This window comes from Stylophora pistillata, chromosome 8 (genome assembly GCF_964205215.1).
Source record: "Stylophora pistillata chromosome 8, jaStyPist1.2, whole genome shotgun sequence".
NCBI classification, from domain to species: Eukaryota; Metazoa; Cnidaria; class Anthozoa; order Scleractinia; family Pocilloporidae; genus Stylophora; species Stylophora pistillata.
In genome coordinates, this window is record NC_142526.1 from 26,730,106 (window position 1) to 26,745,298 (window position 15,193).

General features: G+C 36.0%; 2 protein-coding genes across 2 annotated transcripts; one reads left to right on the forward strand and one right to left on the reverse strand.

The window, feature by feature from the left end:
- Window positions 1-270: 270 nt before the first annotated feature.
- On the reverse strand, window positions 271-7,262 carry LOC111333610 (sorting nexin-12). The gene is made up of 5 exons (XM_022939225.2): window positions 7,032-7,262; window positions 6,035-6,130; window positions 4,797-4,860; window positions 2,800-2,860; window positions 271-1,578 (listed from the first exon to the last, which is right to left on the reverse strand). The coding sequence occupies exons 1-5, from the start codon at window positions 7,209-7,211 to the stop codon at window positions 1,473-1,475; spliced, it is 507 nt and encodes a 168-aa protein (XP_022794960.1). The 5' UTR covers window positions 7,212-7,262; the 3' UTR covers window positions 271-1,472.
- Window positions 7,263-7,303: 41 nt separating this feature from the next.
- Window positions 7,304-15,074, forward strand: LOC111333611 (coiled-coil domain-containing protein 83). Its single transcript, XM_022939226.2, has 10 exons — window positions 7,304-7,547; window positions 8,004-8,088; window positions 9,114-9,282; window positions 9,883-9,962; window positions 10,475-10,562; window positions 11,097-11,188; window positions 11,587-11,655; window positions 12,745-12,866; window positions 14,003-14,168; window positions 14,551-15,074. Exons 1-10 carry the CDS (start codon window positions 7,429-7,431, stop codon window positions 14,761-14,763), a joined length of 1,203 nt encoding a protein of 400 aa, XP_022794961.1. The 5' UTR covers window positions 7,304-7,428; the 3' UTR covers window positions 14,764-15,074.
- The last annotated feature ends 119 nt before the right edge of the window (window positions 15,075-15,193 follow it).

The window sequence follows — 15,193 nt, forward strand, 5'->3', positions numbered from 1 at the left end:
TTTAGCCAAGATGCTGTAAGGAGAAAATAGATGCTAGTCACCCTTGGGGGCTAGAGGGTTACTGAGTACCTACAAAATTTGCAAGTCAAATTATATTTTTAACAGATACCAATTAAGATTTCCTGTATGTCTCCTGCACACAGTTTGCACAGTAAGGGCCCTCTTGAACCTACCTGGAAGATAGAGTGCCTGGGACCTTATGATACTGGCAACAAATTTAAACAATTGAAAATTATTTTTACTAGGTAATATCAAACGCTGTGCATGGCCTTATAGCAAAATTGATTTATTAAAAAATGGAAGATAGATATAACCTTCACCGTACTATATAGTGGTACAGCACCATATTACATAATACTTCCTATTTTAAAAAGTGTGCAAATACATTTTAGATATGAAATATTCTAGTTTGCTTCATATAATCATCTCAAGCAAAGCAAAGCATTTTCATTTCAGTCTTAGAGTTATGGTGACAGAGGTAATCCTGCACAAGCATTGGTAAAGCTCTAGCAGTAACAAATTAATCAAATATTCCCACCACACACCCTCACATTAGTGGACTAATAACATTTCTTCAATATTTAAGAAAAAAAAAAGTAATATTATGATAACAATGACAGCAACAGGGGTATTTCGGCACAAGCATTGGTAAAGCCATAGCACAAACAGATAAATCAAAATTGTCCACCACATACCCTCACATTAGTGTACTAATGATATTTCTTCAATCCATAAAGAAAAAAAAATTGTAATATCATGGCAATAATGATGACTACTAGTAAGTCACCATTTGGTTGATTGGTGTTAAGCATCAGCATGTCATCCTACAATGCATGATGATCAGTTGGAATAATGCCTGACCTAATAACACCTCACTACTACTATTAAGATCAACTATGGAGTATTCATTAGAGAGAGGGCATTTCTGAGTTCCAAAAACCGTCTCTTTCAAGATGAAGCTGGGTGCAAAACCATCCTTGGAAAACAAGTTTCACTCATTAAAAATCAATTTCATATCAAAGTCTTATGACAGAGGCTTTGAACGTATCAAAAATGGAAGATTGTGTAATCTTCAGAACCTCAACCTTGTTTCCTGCTACTTTCTATAAATGCATTCTCATTTCATTTATACTTTGAAATGCCCAAATCATTTGCAATTAAGTACAGTACACCATTTAATCTTGAATAACTCCAAAAATATATAGCAAACCTTTAGTTCTTAAGCCATCAAGAAAAATGTTTTGCTCTGATATCCAATATACAATTTTGTCATAAATCACTAATGATCACATTTTTGTAATTTCTTTCACTGAACAACTAACTTTGTACTACACCATTCAAAAGATGCTAGTGGAGCAGCTAAACATTGTGATGGCTAGAAGGATAAAAGCACCTTTCAGTGATGTTTGATTGTTTAACCTCGAAGAATAATTATACAATGTTGTCATTCCTAATCAATATTCCATATGGTTTTATGTGGTTCTAACTTTTCCTGGGACATAATTCTTATCTATAATGGGTTCTGTTAGGAACATGTGCAGACAACGTTCATTCTGGGCCAGAGGATGTCCAGACACCCTAGAAATTTAAACAAGACATAATTATTCAACAACTAGACACAGAAAACTTAATGCCACTGAACAAAGTTAAAAATAATGTACTTTCTTTCTTAAATTCCTTTAAATTTTAAGTGCCCTTGAGACAAAAATTGTCCGTTATATTTTGGGCTAATTTGTTTACAGAATATTGAACTGGATCAAGTTAAACCCTTTTTCCATTAAAAACTCAAACAAACCTTTGATGACCGATTTTTACCGCTTCAAAGTTGTAAAAAAAAAATCACCTGCCATTGCTGAAAACATGTTCCAGCCAAGCCCAGGCAATGGAAGACTGAACTGGTGGCATTTGGTTTGATATGAAACTATACTAGGCCAATAATGACCCACTCTGCTTTGCCAGTGATGGCCTACTATATTTGGCCCATGATGGCCTACTATACTTGGCCAATAATGGCCCATTAAACTTGGCCAACAATGGTTTGTTATAGTGGGCCAATGATGGCCTACTATACTTAGCCAATTATAGCATGCTGTACTTGGCCATTAATGGCACACTATACCTGACCCTGTGATCAACTTCTGGAACATGGTCAAATAATGGCAGACGGGAAATTGCAAATTTAATGGCCCAAAAAAGATACTTTTGGTGCTTGGACTAGATTGAAATTTGGCAAGGTAGGCGAAGGAGACATACTGAACACCAAAATGAAAAAAGATGATGTATGAGAATTTTGATTTCAGGGGCACTTAAATCCCAAGGAATACAATTTTAGTCTTCACGAACAAACCCTAGGAAAGAACACTTTGTGCAAAGTTTCAAGACAAACTGGAGGAGAATTTGTTTAACAATCCTGAGCTTCAAACTTTAGTTGGTGATCATTTCCGTTGTTCTTTTGACCTAAATGTGTGATTCAGGGGTGATGTTTTAAGGAGAAATAAGACACCAGACAATCTTGGGAATCAGAGGGTAAATACTCAGACACACTGAAAAAAGAGGCAAGTTTTCATAAAAGAAAATGAAGGAACCCTTTAGATTTTATGATAATGTTTATCCATGTTTAATTCTATACCAGACACCGTTCTTTAAACAAACATCACAGCTTGCCTCACAAGTGTCAAACACACCTCTCCAGATGGGTTATTTTCAATGCAAACTTATTTCAGAGTCCACAAATTGTTCTTTACTTCTTATGGCATCATAGTAGAAATTAACAGGCATTACCAAGAACATGTTCCATACCTGTTCACAAATGCCTCCAAACCTTGCCTTCTTTCTTCAATAAAATCATCTTCAAAAATTCCTGAAAGAAAAGGGAATAGAGCTCTTACAAAACACCCAAATAAGGAAATAGTTGACCCAAATTGGTCAGGTATCAATGTAGCCTTTTCTTCCTGATAATATTAATTCCTCAACCAATTTATTTCCACTAATCATGACATGCCCAGTTTGATCAAATGTAACCAAAATACAGACAAGTCAAGTAAAATTGGTACTTTTTTATTTAGAGTTCAACAGCAAAAAAACAAAGAAGAACCTCTCACAGTGTTTTATGCTGCAAAACTGTTCACTTTCACTCATCATCCAGGGCTCGAAATAAAAAAAATTCTTGATCGCAATTTGTGAGTAATTCCAAAAAATTTCGTCACAACTTTGAAAATTTTAGTAGCAAAAGTACAGTTAACCAACCCAAACAAAATATCGGAGATTAGAAACGAAGATTTCCTAGAAATTTCATGAGTGTTGCATGAAATGAGTTTCTGAAAAAGTGCATCTACACTACATTTTTCAGCAAGAAATCAATGATAAAAGTCGCACAACATTTAACTTGAATTTTGCAGGATTTTTCAAATAAAACTATAGCAACCAGTAAGAAGTAAGACACAAGGCTGTTAAATATGATTTATTTATAAGCTAGGCTGTAAAATGGTCACAAAATCACACCAATGGAGAAATTTTAGTCGCAGAAGCAAAATCCTTATTCACAAATGCACCTGATACAGGTACAATTTCGAGCCCTGTCATCTACTGACTAACATTAGAAAATTCTAAATATTCAAAATGGTTAAAACAAATCTGATGGAACTTCCCACTCAAATTTGATTAACCAGTGGTTCAATGCAGGGGTTTCATTAATGTTTTCAGCAGGAGGGCAACTGATTTTCACAAGCAGTCAAAACTTTTTGAACTGAACTTCTTTATCAAATAAACTTTCCTCCAGATTGTCCAACCAGGCAAGCAAAACTGTCCTCATAACTGTTGCATAATCAGCAATTCATTTGAGCTATCATTAGTCCTATTCATCCGCTGCCATTCATGTCTTGTCACAATATAAATTGTCCCAACTGTAATATATGCAAAATGCTACCAAGTATATAAACTCGTGAGTTTAGTTCTACATAGGATTATTACTTTGATTACTGTTTGTATGAATAAAAAACTTTTTGCAGAACCGAGTAGTTAACAATAACCAGTCAATTTGCCTGGTCCCTGGCCATTAATGAAACCCCCTGTCAATGTACAAAGAGTAAAAATTGCATTAAGCAAACACTGGAAATCCTGGAGAAATAGATTTAGTTTGGGTTTCAGTGGATGGTCAAAGCAACTGGAGGTAAAAGTTGATGGAAGCAGACTAAGAACAATCTGCAGTCTTTCCTTACACTTAGGTAGCACCGAAAGCTGTAAAACTCTTGAACATAAGCTCATCTTTCAAACTGGCAGTCTAAATCCCACAGGTATCAACGAACACTTTTCATTCCACTAATTTATTCGTGTTTTTCTTGTTGCCCTGTTCCCACCAATGACATAGTTCCATTTTCTGCCTTTAAAAGCACACACAACCCACAATTCCTCTATTCGCTCTGACAAAGGGCTAAGGCTCGAAACATTAGCTTTTGTAATCATAACGGTGGTCAATTTACCATTTCAACTTTATTCATCTATCCTAAAAACAAAAAGCATACTACAAGGTTGTCACTAAGTGCTGGCTGCTGGGAAAATTTGCCGAATGAAAAAAACTGAGATTGCTGGCTGAATTTTTCCCCGACAATCTCTTAGTAAAGCACAACAGGCACTTTGGGGTTACACACTTACAATTCTTTGATATAGAACGCTTTCTTTGAACTGCCTCACTTGAAATTTCAGCCTGCAGCCTAATTCTTAGCTATAGCACTGATACAATTTTATGTATGGAGTATAGTAACACTAGATGTTCAGGAAGGATAAGAGTGGCCTCTTACCATCATCCCCTCTGAATGGTAATTGCTTCTTGAATGCATCACCTGGAAGAGGAGGTACCACTATCTGGGAAGACAACAGAGACAAAAATGGAGGTATTACTTTCATCCCTTGTCTGAAATAGCAACTGACGATGAAAAATGGATCAACAAGCAAAATATTCCACATGGTTCACACAAAGAACCTCAAGTAAATGGAGCTCATATCATTTTCAGAGACAAAATCATTTAAATCTTTATTACATCCATTTTGAATCCCTGGTGGTCCCTGTAATCTGATTGGCTCTAATTGGTTCGATTTATTCACGAATAGCACCATTTTTTCCTCTAAATTGCATCATTTTACCCTTGACTGAGTTTTGACACATGATGTCATTTTGCATACAAAATAAGATGTAAAAGCGTTTCTGGTTCTGCTTTTTATTTAAAAACCAGCTCAGTACTGTATCAATCAAATATTTGAATTGACCAAGTCCTGTATTAGGCGATTTCAAAATGGATGTAATAAAGTGGTAATTGAACCTCATGTCGTGCAGTTTTGGTCTGAAATCATACCTGTGATTTCAAATTGAACTTGTGCTGTGCACTCGTTCGATTTTGAAATCCTGTGTATGATTTCAGCCCAAATTGCACTTCACTCAGTTTAATTACCATTATTAGTCATCTTGAGGTATTAACTTTGAGCAGCAGGGTCTCCATATATCTGGTAAAAATGGTGCAATGGACCCTCAATTTCCATACAGAGAAAGCATCAGAGCTCCTGAGGATTTCAGTTGATCTTTGGTAAGCAGTTAACAGACAAAACATGTAATGTCTATTGCTCTTATTTTGCTTCACTTTTCTCTATGATTGGTCAAGACAATTTATCTCACCCTTTTAGCACGTAACATGCACAATTGAAATGAATTACAATAGGTTCTCTGTGATGTTGACCTTTGGTTCTGATTGGCCATTCTCCCTATTCACTCCCAAGTAATTACTAGTTATCAATACAGTCTTCAATACAATTCTCACAATGTTGGTTTGGAGAATTTGGTATTGGATCTACTGATAATCCCCTAATTGATACTTTTTATTTATTCTCATCAATTGTCTGCTTGATTCTGTATTGAGATTATAAGGAGAAATTCTGTCTTGATCACTCATCAGAGTAAATATACAGAGTTATGATTATATATACAAGTGCCTTGACTTTGGTTTTATGACTTCCAATAAAAAAGGTTAACTCAGTTCATCATTACCTTGCTGTCACGTTCTAACTCCCCTCTTAGCCATTTGAAATCACTGTACCGTCTCCTTACAGATGACTCTTTGACCTTAAAAACTGGGAGATTTGTCTGTTATAAAGCAAAACAAAATATGTCACCTTTCCTTGTGTCTCAAACAACAGAATACATATCTTGGCTTGCAAGGAGTTGTCTTAGCATCTGATGAATAAAGTCTTACCAAAAAAAAAGGTTGATTGCAGTATATAACAAGGGTTTGAAAATAACTCTTTCAAATACAAGTGGTATCATTTCAGTTTCATAATTCACTATCCTGAAAATTAGTTAAAATCTGATAGTGAATGGAAACTAAATTAGCTTCCCCAAATAGGTACAGTCTGTAAAATTGTTACAGTGATTAGGTTTGTAAGGTGATCAATATGGATGGTCACGATTTGTTTCTGTTAAGATGCTCAGAACTTTGATCATTGTAAGAAGGGATCTTTTTAATATAAACTGATGAAGAGATTTTCATAGCTAAAATAGAACTGCATCACCAGCCTGAATGACAATTTTTGCCCTGCGAATCAGACATGAGTTGCTTTAAGCCCCGTAGTTTCCAAACTTCTGGAAAATGCCAAAACATGATTCAGTCTCACTTAGACAATAAAATGCTTCATGACAACACTAAAACCATGCAATAGTTTCTCATAAATCAGGATGAAAATTTCCAGAGCAGAGCAATCACTGTCATATTCTGCGATCCTAAAATCTTTATGTCTTTCAAAACTTCAGTAGTAGCTGTCAAACGTCGACAAATCGAATTAAACCCACTCATATATAGTTCCCTGTTGTTTGAATAATATCAACTCTTTGGTTGATTGCATGTGAAGAACAATACAACACATCGTCAACTCATACGAATGAATAAGATCGAATTACGTTAGCTTAACACTAATCTTAACAAATTAGAAACCGTATAAATTCCGTTACACTGCATTTCATTAAGACTAAGGAAAGAACTTGTACCAACCCTCATTCGCACTTCATAGTCAGTGTACCGTTTTTTACCGACCCCATGTGTCTCAGGATTGACAACATCGATCTCTAGAAAATTCGCTGGAGCAGCATAAGCATCATCCAAGGTTTGTTTCTTAGCTTCAAGCCTTCGAGTATCAAGTCTATCTCCAGTTTCACTAGTAGCCGCCATCATCTCCTCGCGATCACAGACCAAGATGTCCGCACAACTGGCTCTTCCCAGTGGCCTTTTCGGATCAATTAGAGCCAGTCTCCCCAACCGCTTTCAGATCAATGTTGTTAATTTGCTGGCCCGGTAACTGAAGGTGGTTTTTTCAGGTGAAATAGAAAGGCTCATTTCACCAAATGAATAAGTACTTTTTAGCCTTTCTATTGATACTGAACATTTAAGCATGCCTCCTAAGAAGAAATCCGGCAAAAAGAAATCATCTGGGAAGAAAAAGAAGGGCAAGAAAAGCAGTGCGTCGAAGGAACCAAAGTTGACAGTGGAGGAAGCGATCATTGCTTTTCAGTGAGTTTTCTTAGATTCATGGAAGAGACCACTTTATATTTTACTTGGAATTTGTTTCTAGTGTTGATTTCTAGTGCATTTTCAGTGAATGTGTTTCCAAAAATTTTTTCATCCGAAATAAATCGATTTGTCCTTTGAACAAATAGCTGAGCAGTGCTAAGCAACGAGCCAAACAGCTGTTTAATGTTTAATTTATTTTCAAAACAAACTCAATTACTGCAGCATAAGCCCGAGCTAACATTCGTCAATGGTAGTTAATGGATCAAATTTATATTAGCATTTTTATAAAATGCCAAATATTTAGTCGATACGTCAAAGTAATTCGACTTTGCTGGGCTATACATAGGGTCAACTTTATTATTACTGGATGATTAATTTTTTAGAACATGCTTAATATTTGCACGATGTGTCAAAGCAAACACTTTGCTGTTGGTTCGATCCTGATTAAAATTTCAGAATAGAAGTAAAACAGAGGAATTTTGAAGACCTAATGTACAATTTACAATCACTCAAGGAAAAGAATGAAAGACTAAAGGACAGGGTAAGGGATGAAGTTTTCTTTTGTATCTAAAGATAGCAGTGGTGGATCCAGACCTTGAGCTGAGGGGCGAGGGGGGGGGCTGTTTTTTTGTGTGTGTACACCTGCCGTCTTTTCTTCCTTTTGTGATTTTTTTTTTCACCCAAAATAGGGGGAACCTGGGCCCCCTCCCCGAGATCCACCTCTGGAGACATAGTGACCTTGCAGCTAGGCTGGTGGACTAATTGTAGAGAGGTCATGGTTCAAGACTATGGCAAATCATCATGTTGTGTTCCCAAGCTAGAGGCTTTACCCTCACACTTGCCTTTCAACATCCAACTTAAGCCTAGTGGCCCATCCAGACTGAGCTTATCCTAACATAGCATGAAGCAACCAGAATACTCCCTCCTGGATGGGATGCTAGTCTACTGCAGGTTACACCCCCCCCCCACCCCTTAGTATTTCATCAGGCTTCCTTGACAGTTCGCTTATACCCACTAATACTCCTCAGTCCCAGTCCTAGGTGGAAATGGCCCAGCCAGGTCTTAAATGTAGACCTCTTGACTTGGCCAGGTTGTTCAAAGCTGGGACTAGATAACCCAGTCTTAGTGTGAAATCTGATTTCAGATCTGAAAGCTTTTACAAAAAATCGGTATATCCCTTTTTGCTCTAAAAATAATAGAGAAAATATTCTTGAAAAGGCTTTTTCACAAAGAAATTAAGTAACACAGAAAATTGAACCTTGTGTTAGCACTGATCAGCCTGCAAGCAACTGAGTCCTGGGATCCATTGCACTAATCTTAAAGGCACTATGTCTCCTACCCATTCAGTTAAGTAATAACTTTTTAATTGGGGTACAAAAAACTTGCTAATGAAAATGTTCCTGCTAGTGGGTAGTGTACACTAAGACTTAAAGAATTTATGGTACATCAATTCTACGTTTCACATTTTTGGTCTTAACATTTCCTACTGTGATTAGATAAGTCTGTTAAAAAATTGATTGTAGCAGCCTTGAAAATGTGTATACAACAAGAGTTTGTTTATTTAAGAACCAACAACTTAAGGAGGAGCAACTGCAGCATATTAAAACTCTATTAAAACAAGTGAAAGAAAAAGACAAGGAAGTAGAGAATGCAGCAGAGGTTGGACATGAACAAGTTGAGGTTGCTTTACTGGAGAAATTTGACTTATTGAAGGCTGAAGAAGCAGAAGTTCAAGGTATAATTATGTTCTGCCTGTAATGAATATTATTACACTACTCGGGCAGTCAGAGGGCCAATAACTAAAATCAACCAATCAAAACGCTCTATTGCCGGTCCAATATTCTCTAAGTATTGGACCGGGCACTGTCCCGAATGATACCGCACTTGTGTCCCTTTGAACTTCAGTCATATAATAAATCTCTTATTAACCAAGCTTGCTCGGGACCATACTGGAAGAATATCGGCCCTCGGTCTTTTTTGTACGGACCGAGCTGCGCTCGGTCCGTACTGTCAAGACCTCAGGCCGATATTCTCCCAGTACGGCCCTTGCGCTTGGTTAATAAGATATATGTAATGTTTATCTTATGGTTCAGAAACTTTGAAGTAAGTGTGACTGGGTGGTTTTAAGAATTTTGGCTTATTTGGTCTGTCTGGGTGATTCACATGCTTATTATTTCCAATATGCTTCTCCAGAATGACCATTTACTACACCTTTCTTATAATGCTCACTGAAATGTGTTTAGCATAAATCTTAAATTTGTAACACTCCAAATATATGTGTAAATACATATCAGGCAAACTTGAATCCTTTTATGGTTTATTCTCCATTCTTTAGCACAAAATGATCACATAGAAAAGAAAGAGGCTGAAATAAAAGAAGTGCTTAGGAACATAAGAAGGCTCCAGGAATACAGGGTGTGCACTACATAATTATGTGTATCAAAGTTTTAATATGATATTTAAAAGTTGTATCATGTTTCCATTTTCAATTTGTTTTTATTTAGATACTTTTTTAACCCTGGATATTGCATTTCTAGTGTTCTGATTGGTTCACTAATCTCTGGGTATCAGCTCCTTTACCAGATCACCTTAGTTTATGGAAACTAATTCACCTACTAGTCTCTCAATTTTGGAGTTAAAACAAATTCACGAAGCTCCCAAAGCTTTAATGAAAGGCGGATAATTTAATAAAACAATTGTTCCATTTACACTTGTTGGATACAAGATTGGTTATAGCCAACTCAGGTACATGCCTTGTTGGCTATAGCTATTTAATATCATCTCATATCCAACATTTGATCATGGAATAATCTTTAATTAGTGAGAGTTCATATACATGTATTGCTGGTAAATGAAAAACATTTGGCTGAGTTTGTGATCATGAAAGCTCTTCTATGCTTAGTTTTTTGTGTTTGTGTGTTACACAGGACATAGGTGCAGAGGAACATGCAAAACAAATAGTGCTACTGAAACAAGACCTGAAAGAAATGCAGGATTCTCAAGATGATATTGCTGGTAAAGGAATCAGAATATAAGAAATGTACTTTTATTAATGATATTTATTTATTACTAATAGAATGTAACTTTTTCATTGTAACTGTAGTTAGAATGATTATAATTTAATTATGATAATAATAGAAAGTAAGCTTTTTAAATTAATTTCTCACTATTCCCTTGAAGAAGTCCCATAAAATTACTAAGCCTTTAAACCCACCCCACTGAATGCTTATTGGAGTTACTTTCCAATTGATATACTGTATTAACTACAATACTCTCTTCCTCCTTACCGGCAATATTGCTTTTTTAAGGGGGATATTTCAGTTGCCTTTTAGCATCAGTGTTTATTAATAAAGGAAAATTAATAAAGGAAATTAAAGGCGGATTAATAGAGGAAATTTGATACTTACTTTTATCTGCAAGTTTGAGTTGATTTCAAAATTGCCAGTTTAATTTTATGGAAGTGTGTAAAAAGTTTTTCCTAGAAGATTTTTGCATTTTTTCCCTCTGGTTGGGTCATAGTTATGAATTTTTATTTTTCTTTGATAATAGCTCATCTAGAAAGAAGCTTAAAGATAGCCAAAGATGAAATTGAAACTTACACTGAATCAACAATCTCAAAACAGAAGGATATAGCAAATGAGGTATAGGTCACTGATGACATTTTAAATTTTAAATTTCTATACTGTTTTGAAATCCAGACTCATTTACAGTAATTTTTCTGTCATAAGGCATACTGTTTTTTACGAGAAATTCATGTTTTCTGCTGAAAATTACTTCATCCCCATTCTCTTTTATATTTACCCTTGACCTCCTAACTTCAAAATGCATATTCTCCATACTGTCATCTACACATATCTTAAGGTGCTAACAGGGAGAATTTGTTTAACAATCAAGAAGGTCTTTAGTTGGTGATCATTTCCTTTACTTTCTTGGCCTTAATGTTTGATATTGTAAGGAGAAATTAGATGCTAATCACTCTTAGGAGTTTAAGGGTTGAATAAGACTTTCCTTGGAAACAAGAATTATACATTCTTTCTAGAAAGCAACAAATAAACTGGACAAGGATAGCTGTGGGGAAATTTTGGACCACAGATGGCTCAAGAAAGAGGTGTAGTGTCATGAATGTAGCATAACAATGAGCCTGAGCTCTCAGATTTTACTTGAATGTGTCTTCATCCAGCTTTCCTCTTCATGAGGTCTTAGATATTTGGAGGGAAGTCTTCTTGAAGACTTTACTGATATCCATTTTTGTAAAATGATTTCCTCTTCAAAAGTTAAAAGGTAGTTCATCCAACACAACAGGATGTGAACTACAGATTTTAAAGGGGAACTGAAGCCTAAAATTGATATATTGTTTGCATTCATTTCTAGTTAGCTTTAGAGGAGTAAGATAAAGTGTCGATATTCATTTTCGTTCACTTCTTGTTTTGATGAAATAAACAATTTTTAATACGAGAGAAAAATCAAGTTTCCAGATGGGATTTGAACCCACGACCCTCTGTGATCTAGTCTAATTGACCCTTGCTCACCATAGAGTCTCCTGTAGCTCAGTGGTTAGAGCATCCGACTAGATCACGGAGGGTCGTGGGTTCAAATCCCATCTGGAAACTCAATTTTTCACTTCTTGTTTTTTACAAGAAAATTCAATTTGAAGTTACCTTTTTCCCGCTTTTGGGGCTGTAAGACCGTCAGCTCAAAATAGGTCAGCAGCGGTCGTTTATGACGTCAGTGGTGGGGAACCAACTTAAGAAAAACAACTGTTACTGTTTCATTTTTGTAGTTAATCCTCATTACAGGTCACGCAATTTTGATAACTCCATAACCAAACCAAATTTCTGTAGGAAGAGTATGGGTTTATTATCTTTCTTCCTCACCAGTGACGTAAGAGCGAGCTAAAATGACCGCTGACATCACTTTTCTGAGCCGCTGTACTACGAGGCCAAAATACCACTTTGAAATATTTTTCCAAGGTGAAGTTGGGCCCAAAGACTGAAAAAAACCCTCGAACATTGCTATTTGTCGACTATAAGCTGCAATTTAAAATTGGTTCATTTTTAGGGTTCAGTTCCCCTTTAAGGCATACAGTCACCTAGTAGACATGCTAGACCTATGGGATGCTGACTTGTTACTGGATTAACTATACTCACTTTCAGTTGGTGTGAAAAATGAATTTGAACCTCCATAACAATTTTTTTAGGTTGCTATTCATCGCCAAGGCCATGCTGACTTGTCAGCAAAAGTAGAGGACCTGGAAAAAAGAAACTTGGAAATCATGAGTGAGATGTTTGACTGTAAGGTTGAAGACCTCAAGTTCACACGGTTAGTCTTTTTCTTGTGTGCTTGTTGTCCTGAAGAAAGTGATTGCCATTTGATATAAGTTTCCCTCAGGTGCAGAGTTGGCTGATCAGTGATTAAGACAGCCTCTAATTGCATGAACCAGTTAGTACACATCATAAGAATTAAACATCTCTTTGACAAAACACTTTCATTGCTTTTAAATGGCTTTGTTTTCGGTAAAATTTGTTTTATATTGTTCCTCAGTGTGGGGGAACACATCTAAACATAATCTACACAAACTACAGTTGGTGCAGAATTTTACAGCCAGAGTTGTATTAGGGTTAAGGAAGTTTGACCATATCTCTCAGGGTCGGAGATCTCTTAGATGGTTAGATGTTACAGAGAAAGTTTTATTTAATGACTTGGTGTTAGCATTTAAATGTGTAAATGGTCTAGCTCCAGATTATTTAGTTAAATATTTTGTTAAACAGTCCACAATAGGAATACAAGGGATGTAATAGTTTTGTGGTTCCCCGATGTAGACTGTCAACGGGACAAAGGGGATTTTATTACCAAGGTCCAAGGGAATGGAGTGGGCTAGCTGAGAATATTAAAAATGTGAAAGAAATTGATATAGTTAGACTCTTTTTGAAAATATGTTTTATAAGAAATAATTTTAGTTTAAATTGTTATTGTTAATAAGTTTAGTTAGTTTATTGTCACTGAAAAGCCCTGTTGAAGGGAGTTCCAATAAAGTTTGTATGTATGTGACTGTGCTTCAGTTTGATTCATAAAAAAAAAACAGTGCGGTGGTCAAACAGGACTATAAGATAGGATATCAGGGCTGGGGTTATAAGGAAAGAACGATGACTAAGGATAGAAGACAATTAACATTGAAACGGATTGTAAAGGAAGAATAAAATGTTTCATGATCCCAAAACCACAACTCAAACGGCTATTCAAAGGTCATACAGTTCTTTTTCATTTCATTATTAATATTGTGTTTTTTTTGTTGTTGTTTATGTATTTATTTGTAAAACATGTTTATTTGTTTAGTTACTTATTTATTCATCTCTGTCATTTGAATCACTTTCTGCCTTCTTGCAAATTGTGGTGGTAAGCCCTCTTTTAAAAGGAATAACGATCATGTTCGTAACCTGGGGAACATATCTTTTTAGGCAGTTCTATTTAAGTTGTGTAGAGGATGAAGACAGTTCGGAGGAAGACGATGTTGAAGATGACGGAGAAGAGGTGATTGCTTTGCATGGTGTCCTTGGAGAACAAGATGAGAAACCGGATGATCTGCTCGATAACTATTTCTTCCCCGGTGAGGATGATTTTCAGGTAAGCGATTTTGAAAAGAATTTTTCAAAAGCAATATTTTGACATAATTCCCTAAGTAGTATGATACATTTAATGTGGTTTAGTGAAATATTAAATTGAAAAGATAAGGTACCAATAAACAACTAAAATCCCGGAAAGGTACGAGCCAGAATAATTAGGAACGAAAAAGGATCCGATCCTTAAGAGTGGCTAGTTCACGATAACTTCTTTTCCTGTTTTTCTGGGTCTTTGAAAAGTTAGTTGATTGGAATTAAACCTATATATGAAAAACAAACCTATGTATCGGTTAACTAATGTTGCCAACACTAAAGAGGTAAATGTAAACCAAAAGGAAATATTTATGGAGAAGAAACGCAAAGATTTAAAATAATTTACAATTCAGGACTCTCCGCGACTCGGACCAATGGAACTACAACTTCTATCTGTGATCGGCACAAGGAAACCAGCCTTCCCTCATCCGTTGAACATGGACCCAGAAGCACACGAACTTGCTGCGTTACCAGGCTCCGCAGACTCATCCCGGCCAGGGAACTACACAAGCCCTCGAAATTGGCCCATTACGAACACCATGCTTCAATCACTGGCCATGCAATGAATGCTTTATTCTTGTTGCTGGCTGGTTGACCATAACGTGGAAAAATTTTGTTAAAAAATAATTGAATGTATGGTCAATCGGGAAAGGAAGGGTTGTGTTCGGAGGAATCCACTCGAGAATGTGAAAAAGTTTCAGCAGTTTAGTTGGCGAAGAACTGCGCCTTTTTTGTTACATGTAACTTGCTTGGTAAATCGAATTTAACTTTTACACTGTTTATTATTATACATGTATTTATTTCATATCAGAGCAATTCTCTCTGTAAAATTTGAAACAAAGATGAATTAAATTGTGCTACCAGAGAACTTCTAGAATTATTTGTCATTCTGATTATTAAACTGAATACATTCGAAATTAACCAGTCGGACACCTCGACCAAATTCTAGGTAAATCTGTAAGGAGGCAAAAATAAGCTGGATTATCAGAACTCGCA